This window comes from Saccopteryx bilineata, chromosome 1 (assembly GCF_036850765.1).
Source record: "Saccopteryx bilineata isolate mSacBil1 chromosome 1, mSacBil1_pri_phased_curated, whole genome shotgun sequence".
NCBI classification, from domain to species: domain Eukaryota; kingdom Metazoa; phylum Chordata; class Mammalia; order Chiroptera; family Emballonuridae; genus Saccopteryx; species Saccopteryx bilineata.
Genome location: NC_089490.1, coordinates 349,268,303 through 349,294,330, shown reverse-complemented (window position 1 = coordinate 349,294,330; position 26,028 = coordinate 349,268,303). Strand labels below are relative to the sequence as shown.

General features: G+C 40.5%; 1 protein-coding gene and 1 non-coding gene across 4 annotated transcripts in view; both read left to right on the top strand.

Annotated features, from left to right (window-relative positions):
* The window catches only part of RNF121 (ring finger protein 121), a 110,125-nt gene that overhangs the window by 48,711 nt on the left and 35,386 nt on the right, over positions 1-26,028 (top strand). For 2 of the 3 annotated variants that reach the window (XM_066250697.1, XM_066250696.1), the window contains exons 2-3: positions 4,005-4,042; positions 7,715-7,856. In XM_066250697.1, coding sequence (XP_066106794.1) covers positions 4,005-4,042; positions 7,715-7,856 — 180 coding nt within the window. The remainder of the gene's footprint in view (positions 1-4,004; positions 4,043-7,714; positions 7,857-26,028) is intronic. The other variant, XM_066250698.1, reaches the window with a different exon arrangement.
* LOC136321319 (small nucleolar RNA SNORA76) lies at positions 2,607-2,737 on the top strand. Its single transcript, XR_010728582.1, has one exon. It is a non-coding gene; the product is annotated as a small nucleolar RNA SNORA76 (small nucleolar RNA).

Here is a 26,028-nt window from a genome sequence, read left to right as displayed (position 1 = left end):
TCTTCAGTTCTTTTTTTTTTTTTTTTGCTCTTTCAGTTGGATGTTTTCTGCTACCTTATCTTCTAAATTGCTGATTCAATCCTCTGCTTCATCTAATCTTCTGTTGATTTCTTCTAGTGTATCCTTTATCTCAGTTATTGTAGTCTTCTTCATTTCTGACTGGTTCTTTTTTTAAAATTTTTATTTTATTTTTTTTATTTTTTACAGAGACAGAGAGTGAGTCAGAGAGAGGGATAGACAGGGACAAACAGACAGGAACAGAGAGAGATGAGAAGCATCAATCATTAGTTTTTCATTGTGCATTGCAGCATCTTAGTTGTTCATTGATTGCTTTCTCATATGTGCCTTGACCGCGGGCCTTCAGCAGACTGAGTAGCCCCTTGCTGGAGCCAGTGACTTTGGGTTCAAGCTGGTAGGCTTTTTTTGCTCAAACCAGATGAGCCCACGCTCAAGCTGGCGACCTCAGCATCTTGAACCTGGGTCCTCTGCATCCCAGTCTGACACTCTATCCACTGCGCCATCGCCTGGTCAGGCCTGACTGGTTCTTTTTTGTTTTCTGTCTCCATTTTTAAATTTCCTACCACTTGTTGAAGTCCTCACTGAGTTAACCTATTCTTCCCCTAAGTTTATTGAGATCATTATAACCAGTGTTTTTGAACTCAGCATCTTGTAGATTGCTTATCTGCATTTTGTTTGATCCATTTTCTGGAGTTTTTTCCTGTTCTTTCATTTGGGATATGTTCCTTTGTCTCCTCATTTTGGCTGACTCCCTGTGTTTGATTTTGTGTATTGGGTGGCTCTACTGCTTCTCCTGGTCTTTGGCTGAGAGGCCTTTTATAGTAGGTGTCCTGTCGGGTCCAGTGACTCAGTTTCCCTGGTGTATTATATGTGTCTTCCTGATGTAGTTGAGTCTTGATTGCTCTTGGCATGTCAGTGGGTAGGATAGACCCTCAGCTGACTGGCTGTGAGGAATGGCCATGTTTACAGTAGATGAATAGTTGTGCAGGGGCTGACTTCATGGAGTGGGATTCACTTTAGTGGGGCTGTGGTGCCTAGTGAGTCTACCCTTTGGTTGTGTCCTTTGTGGAGTTAAGTGGTTCTCTGAAGCTGGCCACTGGTTATGTTCTGTGGCCTTTGGAAGGAACTTTGGTACGGGCCAAGGTCAGCTGCTCCCTGTGTTGTACTTGAAGGAACCTGGAAGAGACTAAACTGCGAACTGAGGTTGGATGCTGCTAGTGCCAGGCTTGGGTCCCCTTAGCAAGAGGTATGGGACATGCTGAACCCAGCTGCTGCTTTTGTGGAGTTTGGGGACCTTTGAGAGATTTTAGGAAAGTCTGCAGTGCTAGCTGAAGAAGGCTGCTTGTGTGAACTAGTTGATGGGAGAGGTTCCTGACTGGTGTGTGACTTGGTTGGGCCTGGGGTCTCAGGTTGGACCTGGGGTCTTAGGGAATCACCCGGGTGTGGTGTAAGCCAACCAAGTTAATGGGGAGTTCCAGCTTGACAGCATGCACCTGCCTCCAGGGTAGGGAGAGGGCTCAACAAAGGAACAATGATGTCTTCTTAGCACTTTTGTCTAAGAGAGAGCTGCCTGAACCCTGCCTCTCTAGCCCTTTCCCTGAAGCTCATCCCCATAGGTCTCTGGTGCTTTTCAAGCTGCTGTCCCAGTTCTGGAGCCCCAAGTGGTTGAGTTTGAGTAAGTCTCTGCATGGTTTCTTAAAGATCTGCAGTGTCTAGGTTTTCAGCAGCCTCCTGTTACCTGCCACCTGTCACCTCCGTTGCCCATCCCCACTTGTTTTCATAGCCAAATATGGGCATTTCTCTGCCTCAACTGGGGAGCCCTGGTGGGGCTGGGACTCCTCACTCCTGAAAGGGGACCTCAACAGCTGAGATACTCCCATTTCTTAATCACCACATCATGAATGTGGGATTTGCTTATTATACCTCTTCACCTTTCCTACCAGTCTGGACATGGCTTTTTCATATCATAGTTATAGGAATTGTATTCAGGTAGTTCTCAACATTTCTTCTGTAGTTTGGTTGTAATTTTGATGTTGTGGGAGGAGGCGAGCAAAGCATTTACCTATTCTGCCATCTTGACTGGAAGCCCTCTCCCTCCAGATTCTTAATTGCCACACTGTGGATGTAAACCTGCCCAAACTGTGTTTCTGCCCCTCCTACCAATCTCAACATGGGAGGCAATTTGTAAGGTAGGAAAAGGGAGGAGGGTGGTTGACATCGTTACCCCAAGTGGCTTTGTGAAGTCTTGGGAGATTGTCCTCCCTCCCTCCCTCCCTCCCTCCTTCCCTCCCTCCCTCCCTCCCTCCCTCCTTTCCTTCCTTCCTTCCTTCCTTCCTTCCTTCCTTCCTTCCTTCCTTCCTTCCTTCCTTCCTTCCTCCCTCCCTCCCTCCCTCCCTCCCTCCCTCCCTTCCTTCCTTCCTTCCTTCTTTTCTTTTTACTTAGCTGGGACATGTAGAATCTAGAAAGCACTACCTAAATAGTGATGGGTATTTTCAGTACATACACATAAAGGATGCCTTGATAGATATGTGCCAATTTTACTGAGTAGTAGAGTTCTGCCTAGTGTTCTTCAAATATTTCACTTGGACGCGCTGCCTTTGAGCCCCTGTTGCGCCTGCGTGTGTTGCCGGGGTCAGGCTGCGGTGCAAGAGCATGTACTCGCGCATAACTGGGGCCGACTGCCCTCTGCCTGCGGCCCTTTTACCAGCGAGCGACACTGGGGGGGGGGGGGAAGAGGGGGGGAAAAGCAAATTTAAAAAAAAGAAAGGAAAAAGAAAAAAAAATTTCACTTGGTACTTTTATGAAGTTATGAGAACAGTGGGAAAATGGGCCTTGAACATCATAAGTACTAAAGCAATATTTGCTTTTTGATTCATTTGAGTGATCTTGGAAGCTTTGTCTGTCTTTTCTATATCAAGGAACATTATCAACTCAGTTCAATATAAGAATGTATTCTGTGACTTAATGTACTGACACTTGAGTACGTTTCTGTGTGCCTAAGAGGAATCAGAATGTTTGAGCCCTGAACTCAAAGAGTTTAATAATATTCTAGAACAGTGGTTCTCAACGGGGCAATTTTCATCCTCCAGGGGACATCTGACAATGTCTGTAGACATTTTGGTTGTTGCATCTGTTGGGATGCTATTGGCACCTAGTGGGTAGAGACTCAGATGCTACTAAACATCCTTTCTCCCACTCCACTTCAAACAAAAAATTAACCACACCAGCATATCATTGGTGCTAAGGTTGAGAAACCCGGCTCTAAAAGCATGAGGCTGAGAAATAGAATCAGAACTTTGAGGTTGGAAGGCCATACTTCTAGTTAAAAGCAGAGCTGGTACTAAAACTTGGTTCACCCTAGTGTAATGTTCTGCCTGCTACCATGGGGGCCATTTAGAGTCGTAGGGCATTATATATGGAATATTTTATCTAGTTTTATTTCCACTAGTCCCTTTTATACTTTTTTGTTCTAGCCTTACTCAGTTGTTTGTATGCTTTATAACTTCATGTTCATGTTAGTCCCTTTCCTGGAATGTATTTCTCTCATTTACTCATCTGGATAATATTTCACATCTCCTCCAGGAAGTTTTCACTAATCTGTTACACAACAGGTTGGATTAGAAGCCACTTCTTTATTCTTCCATAGCTAGTCTTCATTCAGTATTTAATAAAGGAATTTTCCATTTTTATGTCTATTTTCTTCACTAGGCTATGGGAATCTTAAGAGTTAGGTTCATTCTTTTGTCTTCATTGCCTAGCACAGACATCAGAACAATATCAGTCATAGACATGAGCCAGAGTACCTGGTTAATTCTAGAAGGGAGAGATCAGTGGAGAATAGATTACTGAGGAAGACTTCATAGAGATTGTGATGCTTGAAGCTTCCTGTAATTCCTTGAAGATATTGATGAATGTGTAAGCATCTTATTTTTGGCAGGGACGGTTCTAAGAGAGTAATGGATTTTTCTGGTGGTGTCTTTCTACAGGTTGATATGTCACACCTCTCCCCAGAGGAGCAATGGAGGTAAGTGTGACAGTGTGGGCCCCTCAGGCTGGGAACTGCAGATTAATCCAATTTATAGAGTTGTATATCTACCCATTTTGCTTCCTTGTCTGTGAGAGGCAGTGACTCCTGACCAGTAGGATAGGTCTTTGGGGATATTTTTTCCAGTACATAGATCACTTCTGGGTAGCTTCCTTGGTTCTGGGAACTAAATACATAATTATACCAAACCATCCACTGGATTTGAATACTAGTTCTGCCATTTCCTAGCTATGTGGTCTTGAGCAAATTACTTAACTTTTCACTGCCTTAATTTTTTTGTTTGGAAAATGAGGTTCAAAACAGTACCTAAACCTCCTAGAGCTGTTGTAAGGATTAATATATGTGAAATCTTAGAACAGTGCCTGGCATGTGTTAAGCTTCCAGTGTTACCTGCTTTGAAGATGATTGCCATCATTAACATTATCATTATTATGCATGACACTGGGCAGAGGGCTCTGATTGAGAAAATAGGAAGTGTATTTCTGATCTCAACTTACTAGTAACTTACTGTGTAACCAGAGTGGGTCAACAAATATCTTAAATATCTTAGCCTGACCAGTTGTGGCGCAGTGGATAGAGCGTTGACCTGGGATGCTGAGGTTCCGGGTTTGAAACCCTGAGGTCACCGGCTTGAGCTCAGGCTCATCAGCTTCAGTGCGGGGTTGCCGGCTTGAGCAGGGGTCACTGGCTCAGCCCCCCCCCTGCAAGCCAGATATATATGATATGAGAAGCAATTAATGAATAACTAAAAGTGATGCAACTGTGAGTTGATGCTTCTCATCTCTCTTATCTCTCTTTCCCTTCCTGTCTGTTTGTCTGTCTCTCTCACTAAAAACAAAAACAAATATCTTACTGTCATGATTTCTAATCAGTAATGGAGTTTCTGAGTGTTTGCCCCACAAACTTCACAAAATGGCTAACCTGCGAGCTGAAATCAACCAAATAAAATTTAATAATGAGAAAAAAACCTTTCTTTTAGATTGCAATGATTGATTATAAAAATATAGCATGGCAAAGATATTAACTCATGACAAACCCAGCAAGGTTTTAGACTTTAAGGTTAATAAGCACCAGTTGTGTGCCTCAGCTACTGAAATAATCCAAGAAATTTGGAAGATGTTCATAGAAATAAGCTATCTGCCTTAAGGAAGGGACAGTGTCATTGTGCTCTGCTAGGCTGAGGCCACACTGGGTGCTATAAACGTTTCATTATAAGAAGATCTTTAGCTAGATAATGTCTAGAAGAAGGCAACCAGGGTTAGTGGTCTTCACATTATATTATATGAATAGTGTTTAAAAGATCTAGAACTAAAAGGATCAGGAAAATGGTGATAGGGAATGTGGTAGCTTTTTTTTTTTTTTTTTAAATAAGAGCATGAGAAATCTTTGAAGGGGCAGCTTTGGGAAAGAGGAGTGGCTATGTCCTTTTTGTTTTAAGAGTATAGGTTTAGGTCCAGTGCATGGAAGCTGTAGGAAGATAGATTCATTATCAGAAACAGTTTTAATAATCATGGTGCATATATTGAGAGGTAGAGCACCTCCTGCCTCTTTAAGCATTGAGTTTTATTCCTTCATAGGCACATATGAGAACTACCATGTGCCAGACACTGTTAGTTCTAGATTAGATTGCTTTAGGAGGCATATGTTCTTAATTCAATGGAAGTAATTCAAACAAAGGATATAAAAAGTAATTTTTGCATTGAGTGAGAACTTGAAATTGATGACTTCTCTGGCCTTTTTTAGATCCTTTCTTTCATTGTTGAGCACATCCATTCAGTTATATACTGTTTGAGAACAAGAAACTTATTTTTTGTTATCTTTATAACTTCCTACAGTCCTTAGGTTTTTAAAATTAAATTAAATTTAATTTAATTTTTATTTTAGTGAGAGGAGGGGAGGCAGAGACAGACTTCCACAGGCACCCCGGCCGGGATCCACCTGGCAAGCCCACGAGGGAGTGATGTTTTGCCCATCTGGGGCCCTTGCTCCATTGCAACCACAGCCATTTTTTAGCTCCTGATGGGGAGGCCATGGGGTCATCCTCAGTGCCTGGGGCCATGGATTGGCTGCAGGAGGAGAGGAGAAGAGAGAGAGAAGCAGGAGGGGCAGGGGTGGAGAAGCAGATGGGTGCTTCTCCTGTGTGCCCTGACTGGGAATTGAACCTGGGATATCCACACACCGGGCTGATGCTCTACCACTGAGCCAACAGGCCAGGGCCAGTCCTTAGGTTTTTAAAGTGTTATTCGTCCTTTTAGTTTAGCTTATTCTCACAACAAGCCTATGAGGAAGGCAGAAAAGATATGGACTCCTTTTGACAGGTGAGGAAATTGTGATGGAGAGATGTTAATTTTCGGCCAAGGCCACAAAAGTGTCTGAACCTTAAAGTTTCTGACTTCTAAACCTATTATCTATTTGTCAGATTCTCTCACTGGGGATAGTTTTATGTAAAATGAACCCTTAGGTATTGTGACTGGCTGGCTCACTGACATTGGCTTCCCTAGTTTCTCTCCCTAACATTTTATTATGAAAAATTTCAAACATATAGAAAAGATAAAAGAAGTGCACAGTGAACACCGTTACACTCACCACCTAGATTCTACAATTAACTTTTTGCTATATTTGCTTTATCATTTATTCATAATTCATCCCACTGGGTTTTTCTTGCCCTTGGGGATTTTATGAAGATACCATTTATGTTCTTTCCCTTCCCTCCCTTATACCCCCATATATGGAAGATTTGTATAAAAGCTCCTGACTACAGCCTACTTTTGCATTTAGTGTTCTAACTTCTTCCTCATTCTTCTCCCTTGGTTGACTCTGACCCAGAGTGGTAGGAGTAATTATTTTCTATTCTTAGAAAAAGTTTTTTGCCTGTATTGGCCAAGGAAATAGCTTGCTGCCAGTCCTCAGGACAAGAACATGCCAGCCTTTGATTAAATAGAGTTCCTAGATTATAGCCTTTTTGAGTCCTTGAGGAAGCAGGCTGTTGTTTACCTGTGGATGCTGATGGTGAAGTCACTCTTCCGTATCCCAGTCCAACGCTGTATCCATTACACCACCGCCTGGTCAGGCTGAAGTCACTCTTGAATTAATATAAAGTCAAAGCAGTCCAGATTTTTCAGGCTGTAACTAGTCTTCAGAATCCCTGGTCCTGACAGATTGTGTAGCACAAATAAAGAAAAACTTTAACCCTGGAATTCACACACATTTTCAGTGTTACTTTTTTATTGGTGTCATAAATATCACTAAGAGGATGAGACTTTGTGACTATTATGTTCTCTTTGGGTTACTTTTTCCTTCCATTGATAGGTTGAAATAGGTCTGAAATGGGGCAGTGACACGGGTTTCCGGGATTTCTTTCCTGCTATGGGAATGATGTTAGCTTTATCTGCCACTGGGGGTAGGAAGCAGACCACATACATTTAACCCACTAGCTGAGCTTCGTTATTGGGGACTGTAGAGCCCCTATTCTATGCCAAATGCCAATTCTAGAGCATGTGTATTTCTAGCCCCTAATTTGCATAGTACCCTGTAGCTGCAAAGCACAGTGTGTATTCTGAACTATGAACTGGTAGGATATCTCTGGGAAACACTGCCCCTTTACCACCACACTATCCCTGACCTGGCTAACCCCATCTGTTTGGCTTTCAGGGTCGAGCATGCACGCATGCATGCAAAGCACCGTGGTCATGAAGCCATGCATGCTGAAATGGTCCTCATCCTCATTGCTACCTTGGTGGTGGCCCAGCTGCTCCTAGTGCAGTGGAAGCAGAGGCATCCCCGCTCCTACAATGTAAGTCATTTGGACTTTCTCTTTGTCTGCAAGTAATCAAGAGACTCTTCCTAAGTATTCTAGGATCCAGCCTAAACCAAGCCACGTGTAGGCTGAGAATGGACAATAATAATAAACTTTATGTGTGAATGGTGAATAGTGTATGGTGGGTGTGTCTTTAAGGTGCAAGTGATTTTAGAGGATCAAAACAGCTTACTTTCACAGCCAGAAAAGGTAGGCCATTCCTTTTAAACATTATGGGACATATTCATTAAGAGCCATTGAAGTAGAGGGAGAAGAGATTACTTGACTTGGAAGACCAAGCCTCCAAGTCAATAAATCCTACCAGTAGGATTTAGATTAATTTATTTTAAAAGGCAGTAATGGAGGATATGAAGAACAAATATGGAGAGAACTAATCCTAAACAGCTAAAGTAAATCTTACCTTATCAGCAATTATTTTAAATATAAATGGATTAAATTTTATTAAAAAGCAAACAACCAATTCAGATATGAGTAGAGGATCTGATTAGCCATTTTCTAAAGACATGCAGATGGCCAGTGGGCACATGGAAAGGTATTCAGCATCACTAATTATCAGGCAAATGCAAATCAAAACCACAATGAGATATCACTTCATCCCTGTTACAGTGACCATTACCAAAAAGACAAAAAATATACCTGGCCTGTGGTGGTGCAGTGGGTACAACATGGATCTGGAATGCTGAAGCGCCAGTTCGATACCCTGGGCTTGCCTGGTCAAGGCACATATGACAAGCAAACAATAAACAATAAAGTGAAGCAACTATGAGTTGATACTTCTCATTATTCCCCATCACACACTCTCTCTCTCCTCTCTTTGTAAAATCAAGAAACAAAATCTTTTATTTTTTTTTGAGAGTGGGGACAGATAGACAAGAAAGGAGAGAGATGAGAAGCACCAACTCATAGTTGTGGCACCTTAGTTTTTCATTGATTGCTTTTCATATGTGCCTTGACTGGGGGCTCTAGCTAAGTCAGGTACCCCTTGATTAAGCCAGTGACCTTGGGCTCAAGCCAGTGTCCTTTGGGCTCAAGCCATTGTCCTTTGGGTTCAAGCCAATGACGATGGGGTCATGTCTATGATTCCACACTCAGGCCAGCAACCCTATGCTCAAGCCAATAACCTCGGGGTTTTAAACCTGGGTCCTCAGTGTCCCAGGCCAACACTCTATCCACTGTGCCACCACCTGGTCACACACAGAAATCTTTAAAAAAAAAAAAGATAAGAAATAATAAGTGTTGGAGAGGGTTATGGAGAAAAGGGAACCTTACTACACTATTAATAGAACTATAAACTGGGTGTAGCCACTATAGAAAACAGTAAACAGATTCCTAAAAAAAGAATAGAATTACCGTATTTCCACTTCTGAGCATTTATCTGAAGAATGCAAAAACACTGATTGTAGAGATATATGTACCCCTGTATTTACTGCAGCATTATTTACAATAGCCAAGATATGGAAACAATTTAAGTGTCTATCCATGGATGAATGGATGGATAAGGAAGATGTGGTACATATATACAATGGACTACTACTTAGTCATAAAAAAGATGAAGGTATTATGCTAACTGATGTAAGTCAGATGGAGAAGGACAAATACTGTATGCTTTCACTCATGTGGAATCTAAAAACAAATGAATAAACAAAATAAAACAAAAACAAACTCATAGATAAAGAGAACAGATTGGTGGTTACCAAAAGGGAAGAAGGTTGCGGGTGGGTGAAATGGTAGAGGAGGTCAATTGTAGGGTGATGGATGGTAACGATTTCTGGTCATCTCTTTATATATATATGGATATTGAATTATAAGGTGGAACACTGGAAACTTATATAATGTTATATACCAGCGGTCGGCAAACTCATTAGTCAACAGAGCCAAATATCAGCAGTGCAACGATTGAAATTTCTTTTGAGAATCAGATTTTTTAAACTTAAACTATATAGGTAGGTACATTGTTATTAACTTAATTAGGATACTCCAAAGCTGGCTTTTGCGCCCGCATGTGGTATTTTGTGGAAGAGCCACACTCAAGGGGCCAAAGAGCCGCATGTGGCTCGCGAGCCTCGGTTTGCTGACCACTGTTATATACCAATTTTATATCTCTAAAAAAAGAAGAAGAAAGCCTGACAAGGCGGTGGTACAGTGGAGAGAGCGTTGACCTGGGGCACTAAGGACCCAGGTTTAAAACCCTAAGGTCACTGGCTTGAGCATGGGCTCATCCAGCTTTAGCATGCATGGGGATGCCTGTTTGATTGTGGGATCATAGATATAACCTGACCCCATTGTTGCTGGCTTGAGCCCAGAGGATGCTGGCTTGAGTCCAAGGTCACTGGTCACTGGCTTAAACAAGGGGTCATTGGCTTGGCTGGAGCCCCTTGGTCAAGGCACGTAAGAGGTATAATCAATGAACAACCAAAGTGACGCAACTATGAGTTGATGCTTCTCATCTCTCTCCCTTCTTGTCTATCTCTCTCAAAAAAGAAAATAATAATAAAAAGAAAAAAAATTCTCTCACCCCAAATGAAAGATAGTTCATGTAAATGAAAACCAAAAGAGAGCTGGGTTGGCTCTTAAATATCAGACTAAATAACTTTAAATCAAAAAAGTTTACAAGAGACAAATAAGGACATTATTTATTGATAAAAGTTTGATATAACAAGAAGATATAACAATTATAAACATCTATATCTAACAAAGGAACCCCAAAATACATGAAGCAAAATTTGACAGACTAAGGGAGAAATAGTTCTATAGTAATATAAGTATATTGCCTGACCAGGCTGTGGTGCAGTGGATAGAGCATTGGATTGGGATCTGGAGGACACAGGTTCGAGACCCCGAGGTCGCCAGCTTGAGCGTGGGCTCAACAGATTTGAGCAAAGCTCACCAGCCTGGACCCAAGGTCGCTGGCTTAAGCAAGGGGTTACTTGGTCTGCTGAAGGCCCATGGTCAAGGCACATATGAGAAAGCAATCAATGAACAACATCTAAAGTGTCGCTACAAAAAACTGATGATTGATGCTTCTCATCTCTCTCCATTCCTGTCTGTCTGTCCCTCTCTCTGACTCTCTCTCTGTCTCTGTAAAAAAAAAAATATTTGGAGACTTCAGTACCCCACTATCAATAATGGATAGAACAGCAATATCGTGCATCAATAGAGAACTTGAACAACACTGTGAATCAGACCTAACAAATGCTCTACTCATAACGGCAGGATGTATATTCTTCTCAAGTGCAAATGGAGCATTCTCCAGAATAGACCATATTAGACCACAAAACAAGTCTAAATAAATTTTAAAAGGTTAAAATCATAAATTCAAGTACTTTGGATTAGAACATGGCAAGTAGGGTACTGGATCCTTTTCAACTATTATCTTAGAACTTTTTAACCTTTTCAAATATAACAGTCCTTTTTTAACATAAAAAACTTTGACAAACATCCAAATTATAATAGCCGTACTTAGAAAGAATATATTTATATAAGCACATACAATGGTAAAAATAGCTAATATTTGGTGAGGTCTTCCTGCCGGTCATTGTTCTAAACACTTTAAATATAAAGACTCAACTAATCCTCACAATAACCCAATAAGGTAGGTACTGTTTTTTTCCAGGTATTGATAGTATTGAGGAACTGAGACATAGATACACTAAGTAACTTGCTCCAGAGATGAAACCATTATTTGAACCTAGACGATTTTACTCCAGAGCTTTCAGCCTTAATTCCTAATTGATTCTTTTTTCTCTGGTGTATGATTTTTCAGGCCTCTTGTAATATGGCTACAGATGCACAGGGGTCTATAGCTCACAGGATGGGAACGGGTCCCTATCTTATTTAGTCTTCCTAATAATAGCCCATGAGGTAAGTACAGTGAATAAACTGAAGCCCAGAAACTTGAAGCATGAAGGAGATACTGATAGGTAGAGCCAGGATTGAATCCAGCTCATCTGTTTCGTATTTCATGGTTTCCACTATACCACATGTTGCATCTGAAAAGGGTAACAAGGGCTAATCTGGAGCATAGAAGGAAAAGAGGCTAGACTTTGCCATTGAGCCAGCACAGGTTCTAAATTTTACTGGCTTATAGCCAGCTCAAGGGTTGGCATGCACAAGTAGAGATGCCTGTACTTTCGGGTCACAGTGCATGTAATGGCCACATGGCACCAAGCTTTTAGAAACTAGGGTACCATCTAGCAGGCTAAGCCACCTGGGTTGGGGCTTCATGTCTCTACCCTGCTGATGCTTCATTCTGTCATTTGAGACATGTTACTTGCCTCTCAGTGTGTGGTTATAGTGCCAACTACAAAGTGGGAGTTACCAAGATGGTTTGGTTGCGTTTGATAAATTTAAAAAATGCGTAAACCAAGTATAGAATGAGACCTTTGGCATTTCTATGCTTGTATTTAGGAGTGAATAATCTTAGTTATATAATGTTGGCTAATCTGCAGAGATTTTTAAAAACCTACTCTGAAGGAAGTGAGTACACACATCTACTAGTCACTTTCAGAAAGCACATTTGAAAAAAATTTTTTTTAGTGAGACAGGAAGGGAGAGGGATGAAAAGCATCAACTTGTAGTTGCAATACTTTAGTTGTTCATTGATTGCTTTCTCATGTGTGCCTTGACCGTGGGTTCTCCAACCAAGCCAGTAACCCCTGCACTAAAGCCAGATGAGCCCATGCTCAAGCTGGCAACTATAGGTTTTGAACCTGGATCCTCAGTGTTCCTGGTTGACACTCTTATCCACTGCACCACAAACAGGCAAGTAAGTACTTTTTTAAAGCTGTGGAATCCTTTTTTCAAACAGTATTTTAAGGAAACACTTCATGTGGAAAACAGCCTTGAGGCTACTCTGCTTGTACAAGATTGGGTAACCATGACCTCTCTACTTCCTCCTTAGGAACCTCTGTGGGACTCAGGGCATTAGAAAATCATGTCATTCACGAGTTAATCCTTAGCAGGAAGTGTGGCTCTAGCTTAATGAGGCTAGTTGTATAAGGAACCTACACAATCATTTTCTTATTTTACTGCCATGCCCTGTAAACATAATGCAGAATTTCACTGGTAAGAGGAGATGCTAACATTATGGCTAACAGAAACGTAAACCCATGTCTTTAGAAAATTGGAGAGGAAGCCTGTAATATTCTGTTCTGTGCTGTAGTCAGTAATGCTCTTATATTGGTGATATTAAATTTTATATTAACGTGTACAATGAATATTGTTATTGCTTTAATTAAAATATTAACTTTGGGAGAAGAAAAATTGCCGAAGATGCCTGTATACAATAACATCTCTTATCCTTGTTCAAGCTTGTCAGAAGTTGAAGCCGTTTGCCTTGGAAGCAGAATAATACAGTGGAGTCAGACCAGTGTGGATCTATTGGCTAGCTCTTCCATTTTCTAGCTATATTTTATACGTCTCTGAGCCTCAATTGTGAAGGTTATATAAGATTGTATGGAAAATATTTTCTAAACTTTTAAAGCTGATGTTAATGACTATTACTATCACTCCTAACAGAAAAACTCAAGACAAAAATATCTTTACATATGATTTTATGTGGGAAAGGAATAGAATTTTATTTTTATTGTGGACAATTTCATATAAAATACACACTGTTTTAGTCATTTTAAGTGTAGAATCCAGTGGTTTTTAGTATACCCACAGTGTTGTGCAACTATTGCCCCAATTTAGTTCTAGAACATTTTCATTACCTCAGAAAGAAATGCCATACCCATTAAGCAGTCACTCCCTATTTTTCCCTTCCACCAGACTCTTGGCAACCACTAATCTCCTTTCTATGTATTTGCCTCTTTAGATATTCATATAAATGAAATCATATAATGTGACCCTTAATGTCTGGCTTCTTTTGTATAGCATAGTGTTTTCAAGGTTCACCTATGTTGTAGTATCTATCAATACTTCATCCCATTTTATAGTTGAATAATATTCCACTGGGTGGATAAAACCGCATTTTTTTTATCCATTTATCCAGTTGATAGACTTTTGGGTTGTTTCCACATTTTGGCTATTGTGAATAGTGCTGCTATGAACGTTTGTTATAAGTTTTCATTTGAATACCTATATTCAAATATTGGATATACTCTGGAATAGAATTACTGAGTTGTATGTAACTGTGCTTAACTTTTTGAGGAACTGCCAAGTGATTTTCCATAATAGCTGTATCATTTTATTTTTATTAATTTTAATGGGGTGACATTAATCAGTCAGGGTATACATAGGTTCAGAGAAAACATATCCAGGTTATTTTGACATTTGTTTATGTTGCATACCCATCACCCAAAGTCATATACTCTTCCATCACCTTCTATCTGGTTTTCTTTGTGCCCCTCCTCTCCCCCTACTCCCGTCCCTTACCTCCCCACCCCCGGTATCCACCACACTCTTCTCCATGTCCCTGAGTCTCCTTTTTATGTCCCACCTATGTATGAAATCATATAGTTCTTAGTTTTTTCTGATTTACTTATTTCACTCAGTATAATGTTATCAAGGTCCATCCATGTTGTTGTAAATGATCCGATGTCATCACTTCTTATGGCTGAGTAGTATTCCATAGTATATATGTACCACATCTTCTTTATCCAATCGTCTATTGAAGGGCTTTTTGGTTGTTTCCATGTCTTGGCCACTGTGAACAATGCTGCAATGAACATGGGGCTGCATGTGTCTTTACGTACCAGTGTTTTTGAGTTATGGGGGTATATTCCCAGTAGAGCAGTGGTCCCCAGCCTTTTTTGGGCCACGGACTGGTTTAATGTCAGAAAATATTTTCACGGACCGATCTTTAGGGTGGGACGGATAAATGTATCATGTGACTGAGACAAGCGTCAAGAGTGGGTCTTAGACGGATGTAACAGAGGGAATCTGGTCATTTTTTAAAAATAAAACATCGTTCAGACTTAAATATAAATAAAACAGAAATAATGTAAGTTATTTATTCTTTCTCTGTGGACCGGTACCAAATGGCCCATGGACCGATACCGGTTCGCAGCCCGGGGGTTGGGGACCACTTCAGTAGAGGGATTGCTGGGTCATATGGTAGTTATATTTTTAATTTTTTTTTTTTTTGTATTTTTCTGAAGCTGGAAACGGGGAGAGACAGTCAGACAGACTCCCGCATGCGCCCGACCGGGATCCACCCGGCACGCCCACCAGGGGCTACGCTCTGCCCACCAGGGGGCGATGCTTTGCCCCTCTGGGGCATCGCTCTGCTGCTTCGAGCCACTCTAGCGCCTGTGGCTGAGGCCAAGGAGCCATCCCCCAGCACCCGGGCCATCTTTGCTCCAATAGAGCCTTGGCTGCGGGAGGGGAAGAGAGAGACAGAGAGGAAGGAGGGGTGGGGTGGAGAAGCAAATGGGCACTTCTCCTATGTGCCCTGGCCGGGAATCAAACCCGGGTCCCCCGCACGCCAGGCCGACGCTCTACCGCTGAGCCAACCGGCCAGGGCCTATATTTTTAATTTTTTGAGGAACCACCATACTTTCTTCCATAATGGTTGTACTACTTTACATTCCCACTAACAATGAATAAGGGTTCCTTTTTCTCCACAGCGTCTCCAACACTTGTTATTATCCATCTTGTTGATAATAGCTCATCTAACAGGTCTGAGGTGGTATCTCATTGTAGTTTTGATTTGCATTTCTCTAATAGCTAATAAAGATGAGCATCTTTTCATATATCTGTTGGCTATTTGTATTTCTTCCTGGGAGAAGTGTCTGTTCATGTCCTCTTCCCATTTTTTTATTGGATTGTTTGCTTGTTTGTTGTTAAGTTTTATGAGTTCTTTGTATATTTTGGATATTAGGCCCTTATCTGTGCTGTTGTTTGAAAATATCATTTCCCATTTAGTTGGCTGTCTGTTTTGCTGTCAGTTTCTCTTGCTGTGCAAAAGCTTCTTAGTCTGATGTAGTCTCATTCATTAATCTTTGCCTTCACTTCCCTTGCCTTTGGAGTCAAATTCGTACAGTGCTCTTTGTAACCAAGGTCCATGAGTTTAGTACCTATGTTTTCTTCTATATAATTTATTGTTTCAGGTCTTATATTTAGGTCTTTGATCCATTTTGAATTAATTTTAGTACAAGGGGACAAACTGAAGTTGAGTTTCATTCTTTTGCATGTGGTTTTCCAGTTTTCCCAGCACCATTTGTTGAAGAGGCTTTCTTTTCTCCATTGTGTGTTGTTGGCTCCTTTATCAAAAACTATTTGACCATATACATGCGATTTTATTTCTGGGCTTTCTATTCTGTTCCATTGGTCTGAGTTCTATTCTGTTCTATTTTTTTGCCAATACCATGCTGTTTTGATTATTGTGGCTCTATAACATAGTTTGAAGTCAAGTATTGTAATGCCCCCAGCTTCGTTCTTTTTCCTTAGGATTGCTCTGGCTATTCGGGGGTTTTTATAGTTCCATACAAACCTGATGATTTTTTGTTCCATTTCTTTAAAAAATGACATGGAATTTTGATGGGAATTGCATTAAATTTGTATATCGCTTTGGATAATATAGTCATTTTGACTATATTGATTCTTTCTCTCCAAGAACAAGGAATATTTTTCCATCTCATTATATCTTTCTCGAATTCCCTTAACAATGCTTTATAGTTTTCATTATATAGGTCCTTTACATTCTTTGTTATGTTTATTCCTAGGTATTTTTGTTGTTGTTGTTGCAACCATGACAGTGATTGTTTTTTTTGAGCTCGTTTTCTGATGTTTCATTGTTGGCATATAGGAAGGCAGTGGACTTTTGTATATTAATTTTGTATCCTGTGACCTTACTGTATTGGTTTGTTGTTTCTAGTAGTCTTTTTGTGGAGTCTTTGGGGTTTTCCCAGGTACAGGATCATAACATTTGCAAAAAGTGAAACCTTTACTTCTTCTTTCCCAATATGAATGCATTTTATTTCTTTCTCTTGTCTGATTGCTCTGGCTAGAACTTCCAGCAGTACGTTGAATAAGAGTGGAGAGAGTGGACAACCTTGTCTTGTTCCTGATTTTAGGGGGAAAATCCTCAGTTTTATGCCATTTAATATGATGTTAGCTGATGGTTTATCATAGATGGCCATTATTATGTTGAGATATTTTTCTTCTATACCCATTTTGTTGTTTTATACATAAAATGATATTTTATCGAATGCCTTTTCTGCATCTATTGATAAGATCATATGGTTTTTGTCCTTTGTTTTGTTGATATGGTGTATTACATTAACCATTACGTATGTTGAACCATCCTTGTGATTCTGGGATGAATCCCACTTGATCATGATGAATTATTTTTTTAATGTGTTGTTGTATTTGATTTGCTAGTATTTTGTTTAGTATTTTAGCATCTGTATTCATTAGAGATATTGGTCTGTAGTTTTCTTTTTTTGTGTTGTCCTTGCCAGGGTTTGGTATGAGGGTTATGTTGGCCTCATAAAATGTGTTTGGCAGTATTGCTTCTTCTTCAATATTTTGAAAGACTTTGAATAGAATAGGAACCAAGTCTTCTTTGAATGTTTGATAGAATTCACTAGTATAGCCGTCTGGCCCTGGACTTTTATTTTTGGTGAGTTTTTGTTTGTTTGTTTGTTTTTTAATATTAATGGGGTAACAGTGATAAATCAGGGTACATATGTTCAGAGAAAACATCTCCAGGTTATTTTGACATTTGATTATGTTGCATACCCATCACCGAAAGTCAAATTGTCTTCTGGGGAGGTTTTTAATAGTTGTTTCTATTTCCTTTCTGTTATGGGTCTGTTTAGGCTTTCTGCTTCTTCATGACTCAGTCTAGGAAGATTGTTTTGTTCTAGGAATTTATCCATTTCTTCTATATTGTTAAATTTGGTAGCATATAGTTTTTCATAGTATTCTGCAATAATTCTTTGTATATCTATGATATCGGTGGTGATTTCTCCTCTTTCATTTTGGATTTTGATTATATGAGTCCTTTCTCTTTTTTCCTTGGAGTGTCTTGCCAAGGGTTTGTCAAATTTGTTGATCTTTTCAAAGAACCAGCTCCTTGTTTTATTAATTTTTTCTATAGTTTTTCTGTTATTTTATTTATTTCTGCTCTGATTTTTATTATTTTCTTTCTTCTGCTGGTTTTGGTTTGTCTTTGTTTTTTTTCTAGTTCCTTAAGGTATGAAGTTAAGTGGTTTATTGGGGCTCTCTCTTGTTTGTTCATATAGGCCTGTAGTGATATGAACTTCCCTCTTATTACTGCTTTTGCTGCATCCCAGAGATTCTGATATGTTGTATTGTTATTTTCATTTGCCTGTATGTATCTTTTGATCTCTGTGCTTATTTCTTCTTTGTCCCACTCATTTTTTAAAAGTATGTTGTTTAGTTTCCAGTTTTGTGGGCTTGTTTACCTCTTTTTTAGAGTTGAGTTCTAGTTTCAAGGCTTTATGATCAGAAAATATGCTTGGTATAATTTCAGTCTTTCTGAATTTGTTGATATTATTTTTTTGGCCCAACATATGGTCAATTCTTGAGAATGTTCCATGTACACTAGAGTAAAATATATACTCTGGCACTTTGGGATGAAATGTCCTGTAGATGTCTATCATATTTAATTGTTCTGTTGTTTCATTTAAGGCCAATATTTCTTTATTGATTTTCTGTTTGGATGAACGATCGAGAGCTGTCAGCAGTGTATTGAGGTCTCCAAGTATGATTGTATTTTTGTCAGTTTTTGTTTTTAGGTCAGTGAGTAGCTGTCTTATATATTTTGGTGCTCCTTGGTTTGCTGCATATATATTAAGAAGTGTTATGTCTTCTTGATTCAGTGTCCCCTTTATCATTATGAAATGACCATTTTTATCTCTGATTACCTTTGCTGTCTTGTAGTAAGCATTGTTAGATATGAGTATTGCTACCCCTGCTTTTTTTTGGATGTTATTTGCTTGGAGTATTGTTTTCCAACCTTTCACTTTGAATTTGTTTTTATTCTTGTATCTTAGATGTGTTTCTTATAGGCAGCATACAGTTGGATTTTCTTTTTTTAATCCATTCTGGTACTCTATGTCTTTTTATTGGTGAGTTCAATCCATTTACATTTAGTGTAATTATTGACATTTGAGGATTTCCTATTGCCATTTTATATATTGCTTTCTGATAGTTTTGTATCTTGTTTGGTTCTTCTCTTTTATTTTTCTATCATTTATTTATTTATTTATTTTTTTTCATTTTTCTGAAGCTGGAAACAGGGAGAGACAGTCAGACAGACTCCCGCATGCGCCCGACTGGGATCCACCCGGCACGCCCACCAGGGGCTACGCTCTGCCCACCAGGGGGCGATGCTCTGCCCATCCTGGGCGTCGCCATATTGCAACCAGAGCCACTCTAGTGCCTGAGGCAGAGGCCACAGAGCCATCCCCAGCGCCCGGGCCATCTTTGCTCCAATGGAGCCTTGGCTGCGGGAGGGGAAGAGAGAGACAGAGAGGAAAGCGCGGCGGAGGGGTGGAGAAGCAAACGGACGCTTCTCCTGTGTGCCCTGGCCGGGAATCAAACCCGGGTCCTCCACACGCTAGGCCGACGCTCTACTGCTGAGCCAACCGGCCAGGGCTCTATCATTTATTTTTGTTTGGTTGTAATCCATACTTCTTTTCTCTGTTACTTTTTTTTCAAGTCATGTACTTCTGTGTTGGTTTTTTTGGGGATGGTTACCATTAAGTAATGGAAAGCATACACATCATGTTCATTGTAGTCCATTATCTCATGAGTGTTTCTGCACTCCATCCTCCTTTGCTACTGTTAATCTTTGTCCTCTCCCTTTTTTTGTTTTTTTGTCACAGATTAATCTTGTTTTTATTGCGATGTTGATGGAGTTTTTACTTGTAGTTTTGTTTTGTTTTGTTTTGTTCTTTGTGTCCGGTTGGAAAACCCCGTTTAGTATTTTCTGAAGTGGGGGTTTTCTGGTGATAAATTCCATCATCTCTTCTGTATCTGTGAATGTTTTTATTTCTCCTTCATATTTGAAGGATAGCTTTGATGGGTATAGTATTTCTGGCTGGAAGTTCCTCTCTTTCAGAACTTTAAATATTGGGGTCCACTGTCGTCTAGCTTGTAGAGTTACTGCTGAGAAATCTGTTGATAATCTGGGCTTTCCTTTATATGTTGTATTCTTCTTTTCCCTGGCTGCCTTGAGAATTTTTTCTTTGTCATTGGTTTGTGCCCATTTCATTATGATGTGCCTTGGAGTAGGTTTGTTAGGGTTAAGATAATTCAGTGTTCTGTTTGTTTCTTGAAATTGAGGCTTTAGTTCTTTCCAGAGGCTTGGGAATTTCTCATCTATTTTTTGTTTGAATATGTTCTCTATTCCATTTTCTCTCTCTTCTCCTTCTGTTATACCCATTATTCTTATGCTCTTTCTGATGGAGTTAGACAATTCCTGTAGGGCTCTCTCATTTTTTTAAATTTGTGAGTCTCTTTCCTTTTCTCTCTGTAGTACCTCTAGTTGCCTGTCTTCTGTGTCACTAATTCTCTCCTCTCTCTGGCCTGTTCTATTGGCTAAGTTTGCTACATTGTTTTTCAGTTCATGAATTGAGTTTTTCATCTCTGTTTAATTTGTTTTCATAGTTTCAATTTCCTTGGTGAAGTATTCTTTCTGTTCATTGAATTGTTTTTTAAGCTCCCTAAATTGCCTTTCTGTCCTTTCTTGTATATCCCTGAGTATTTTTAGGACTTCAATTTGAAATTCTCTTGTCATTTAACTCCAAGGTTTCTAAGCTATTGAAATTTTTTCTATAGATTTTTCCTCATCTATCGGAGCGACATCACTGTCTTTTGTATCCATGATATTCGATTTCTTTTTCTTTAATGGCATTTGAGAGTGGTATTGTTAATAACACTAATAAGAGTTGATAAAAAATTTTTTTTGAGAAAATGCAGTGAAAAACTGAAAATTCTATTGTGCTATGTAGAACAAAAATACATAGAATGGTGGGCCTGGGTTTGGGTGACTGACAAAGAGGCTAAAAACGAGGCAAGAACCCACAAAATGCCACAAGGAAAGAATTTGAATCAAGAATAAAATAATTGGCCCTGGCCGGTTGGCTCAGCGGTAGAGCGTCGGCCTGGCGTGCGGGGGACCTGGGTTCGATTCCCAGCCAGGGCACATAGGAGAAGCGCCCATTTGCTTCTCCACCACCACCCCTCCTTACTCTCTGTCTCTCTCTTCCCCTCCTGCAGCCCAGGCTCCATTGGAGTAAAGATGGCCCGGGCGCTGGGGATGGCTCCTTGGCCTCTGCCCCAGGCACTAGAGTGGCTCTGGTCGCGGCGGAGCGACGCCCCGGAGGGGCAGAGCATCACCCCCTGGTGGGCAGAGTGTTGCCCCTGGTGGGCGTGCCGGGTGGATCCCGGTCAGGCGCATGCGAGAGTCTGTCTGACTGTCCCTCCCCGTTTCCAGCTTCAGAAAAATACAAAAAAAAAAAAAAGAAATAATTTGTTTGTAAATGATGTTCAAATGAGAGAAATAGTATAAGAGAAAAAAACAAAAATACAGTGAAAAGTGAAAATTTTATTGTATTAAGTGGCACAAAATTTATAAAATGGAAGCCCTGGCCGGTTTGCTCAGTCGTAGAGTGTCGGCCTGGCGTGTAGGAGTCCCGGGTTTGATTCCTGGCCAGGGCACACAGGAGAAGCACCCATCTGCTTCTCCACCCTTCCCCCTCTCCTTCCTCTCTGTCTCTGTCTCCCCTCCCTCAGCCAAGGCTTCATTGGAGCAGAGTTGGCCTGGGCGCTGAGGATGGCTCCATGGCCTCTGCCTTAGGTGCTAGAATGGCTCTGGTTGCAGCAGAGCAGTGCCCCCTGGTGGGCATGCCTGGTGTATCTTGGTCAGGCGCATGCGGGAGTTTGTCTGACTGCCTCCCTGTTTCCAGCTTTGGGGAGGAGGGATATATATATAAAATGGAGAGCCGGAGTTGGAGGAAATGCTAAAGAGATAAAATGCAAAGTAAAAAGCACACAAATTGCCACAATGAAAACATTTGAATCCAGAATAAAATAAAATAATTTGTTTGTGGATGAGATTCACATGAGAGAAAAAGTGAAAGAGAAAAGAGGAAACAGAGAGAAAGAGAGAAATTGAGTTAAGTTTTTTGGAATGTAACACTCATAGAAAAAAAATGGAATGGAAAATGTAACACCTATGAGTAATAACGTTCAAAATGAAAAGAAAAGAATAAAACAGGAAGCGAATAAAATGACCAAGATGGCAGGGGAAAAAAAAGATAAAAATATATAAGAAAAAAATGCAAAAAGTTATAAAGACTGTGGATTTTTCATAGTTTTGAGACATTATCTTCTCCCTTTTTCTTTCTTCTCTCTCTTTTTGGCTGGTGGTGCTGTACCCCAGGTTCTGCCCCAGTGACACTCTTAGGCAGAGATTTGCTGTTGTTTCACTATGGTGATGCCATAAACTAGGCCTCAGTCCCATTGGTAAGGGGGGCTTGTTAGCATTTGCTGGCTCTGACAATGAGAGAGGCTGTTTTCCCAGAGCCTCTCCCCAGATCTCTCCTTCCTGAACCAGCAGCCAGGGTCCCAGCTGTGAAGTTGCCCCAGCCACTATCTGTAGAGCAAGAGACTCTAAGAGCTGCCAAATCCCCCCCTCTATCCCTACTCTGGTCACAGCCCACACAGAGGGTCACTACTGACTGTCTCCGACCCAGCTCCTCCACCTGGAAACGCAGGCACCCATGCCCAAAGCGCCAGGTGGATCCATTTGCATACTGCCCGCTCTCACTGACCGGGATACCGAGAGGAAACAGGCAACTGCTCGCCCACCTCTGCTGGGGTCTGCTGCTGGCGTTAGCTCCGCGTGGGCTGAGCCGCAGGCACACTCTCTTCTCGACTTGAACGTCTCTGCCCTAGCCCGGCTTTTTCCATGCTCCCAGCCCTCGCTTTCTCTCAGTTCCAAGTGAAAGCAGCCCTTGCTCAGGTCAGTGAGGAAAGCGGAATACTCCATTCTCCATCTTATTTCCTTCAGAGTGGATTATATATTCAGCCACCTTTTCACCCAGTCATAGCTATGTTTGATGTATGTGTATTTGAGATGCTCCTGAGATTATTTTTCTGTCTCTAGTCAGTAGTTGTTGAATTTGTTGAAGTTTCAGGGAGAGGTATCGGGAGCACTCCTCATGGCACCATTTCTCTGATGTCAGTAGCTATATCATTTTACATTCTGACCCACAGTGGGTTTCAATTTCTCCACATTCTCACCAATACTTATTTTTCTCTCTTTTTTTTATTATAGCCATTCTAGTAGCATAAAGTGGTATCTCACTGTAGTTTTGATTTATTTTTCTCTAATAAATAATGATGTTGAACATTATTTGATGTGTTTATTGGCCATTTGAATATCTTCCATGGAGAAATGTGTATTTATGGTTTTTGTCCATTTTTAATTGGGGTGTTTTTTTTGTTGTTTTTTTTTTTACAGAGACAGAGAGAGTCAGAGAGAGGGATGGATAGGGACAGACAGACGGGAACGGAGAGAGATGAGAAGCATCAATCATCAGTTTTTCGTTGCGACACCTTAGTTGTTCATTGATTGCTTTCTCATATGTGCCTTGACCGTGGGCCTTCAGCAGACCGAGTAACCCCTTGCTCAAGCCAGCGACCTTAAGTCTATGCAGGTGAGCTTTTGCTCAAATCAGATGAGCCTGTGCTCAAGCTGGTGATCTCAGGGTCTCAAACCTGGGTCTTTCTGCATCCCAGTCCGACACTCTATCCACTGCGCCACCGCCTGGCCAGGCTTCATTGAGGTTTTTAACCTGGGTCCTCAATGTCCCAGGTTGACGCTCTATCCACTATGCCACCAACTGGTCAGGCTATTTTTAATTCTTTATTTTTTACTTTTCTGAAGTTAGAAGCTGGGAGGCAGTCAGACAGACTTCCACATGTGCCCAACCAGGATCTACCCGACATGTCCACCAAGGGGCGATGTTCTGCCTATCTGGGGTGTTGCCCCCTTGTGGAAAGAGCCCTTCTAGTGCCTGAGGTGGAGGCCATGGAGCCATCCTCAGCTCCCCGGCCAACTTTGCTCCAATGGAGCCCTGGCTGCAGGAGGGGAAGAGAGAGAGAGGAAGGAGAGGGGGAAGGATGGAGAAGCAGATGAGCGCTTCTCATTTGTGCCCTGACCGGAAATTGAACCCGGGACTTCCACACGCTGGGCCAATGATGCTCTACCACTGAGCCAACCGGCTAGGGCCTATTTTTAATTTTTTGAGGAAACTTCATACTGTTCTCCATAATGGCTGCATCTATTTGCTATCTCACCAACTGTACATAAGGGTTCCATTTTTGTAAGAGTTTTTTATATAGTCTATACCATTATTATATATGATTTACAAATTTTACTCTCATTCTTTGGGTTGCTTTTTTACTTTTTTTTTTTTAGCAAGAGAGAAATAGACAGGAAGGGAGAAATAAGAAGCATTAACTTGTGGTTGTGGCGCTTTAGTTGTTCAGTAATTGCTTTCTTATACATGCCTTGACCAGTGGTGAGGGACTCCAGCAAAGCCATTTACCCCTTGCTCAAGCCAGCGATCTTTGACTTCAAGCCAGCAACCTTTGGGCTTCAGGCCAGTGACCATGGGGTCATGTCTATGATCCTGCACTTAAGCCAGTGACCTTGTGCTGAAGCTGTTGAGCCTGCCCTCAAGCTGGCAACCTTGGAATTTAGAACCTGGGTCCTCAGCATCCCAGGTCAATGCTCTATTCCACTGTACCACCGCCTAATCAGGCACTTTTTAACTTTCTTGTTAGTGTCCTTCAATGCATAAACATCTATCAGTTTGATGAAGTCCACATTATCTTTTTTAAAATATATTTGACATATATTGTGTAAATTTAATCATGGACATTTAATTTGATACATTTCTATACTGTAATATGATAGTCATTATAATATTTAGCACCTCTATCACATTACATATCTATTCATTTTTAGTGGTTAGGATATAATTAAATTTCAGTATCTTAGCAAGTTTGATGATTATAGTACAATGGTGTTGTCTATTCATTATACAGTTGACCCTGAACAATGCTGGAATTAGGGGTGTTGACCCCTGTGCAGTTAAAAATCTGTGTGTAATTTTTGATTCCCCAGAAACTTCAGTTATCTTTTGAGATCTGTGAGAGATTGATTCTAGGACCCCCACGTATACAAGAATCTGTCCCTTATATAAAATCAAGTCCCTTATTTAAAATGACACAAAACAATGCATTCAGTCAATCTTTACTATCTACAGGTTTCCAACCATGGATAGATAATACTGTTTTTGATTTGTGGTTGGTTGAATGTTTGGATACAAAACCTAGGGATATGAAGAGCTAACTGTATATTTATTGAAAAAAATCCATAGATATGTGGATCCACACAGTTCAAACCCAAGCTGTTCGAAGGTCAACTGTACTGTGCTATAGCTCTCCACTTGTTACTACTTATTGCAAGTTTATACCCTTTAGCCCATTTTTTTATTTGTTGCTGTGCTTTTAGTGTTGTATTTAAGAATCCATTGCTAAATCCAAGATTATTAATATTTACCTCTATGTTTTCTTTGAAGAGTATTATACTTTTATCTCTTACATTTAGGTCTCTGGTCTATTTTTGAGTTGATTTTTTGTAAGCGATGCAACGAAAGGTAATGTCATTCTTTCGCCAGTTTTCCTAGCATCATTTATTGAAGAAACTTATTTCTCTGTTGAATGGTCTTGGCATTATTGTCAAAGTCAATGACCATAGATGCATCATTTACTTTTGTACCCTATTCCAGTGAACTATATGCCTATGCATGTAGTTGGGAAGTGTGAGTTCTCTAATTTGTTCTTTTACAGCAGTGGTAGTCAACCTGGTCCCTACCGCCCACTAGTGGGCGTTCCAGCTTTCATGTTGGGTGGTAGCGGAGCAACCAAAGTATAAATAAAAAGATAGATTTAACTATAGTAAGTTGTTTCATAAAGATTTATTCTGCCAAACAGCGAAAATCTGACATAAAGTACTTGGTAAGTAATTATTATTATATGCTTTAACTTGCTGTAACTCTGCTTTATAAATTTTATAAAGTAAAGTTACTTTCCTACTTTATAAATCACCATTACTGTGGAACCGTTGGGCGGTTAGAAAATTTTACTACTAACAGAT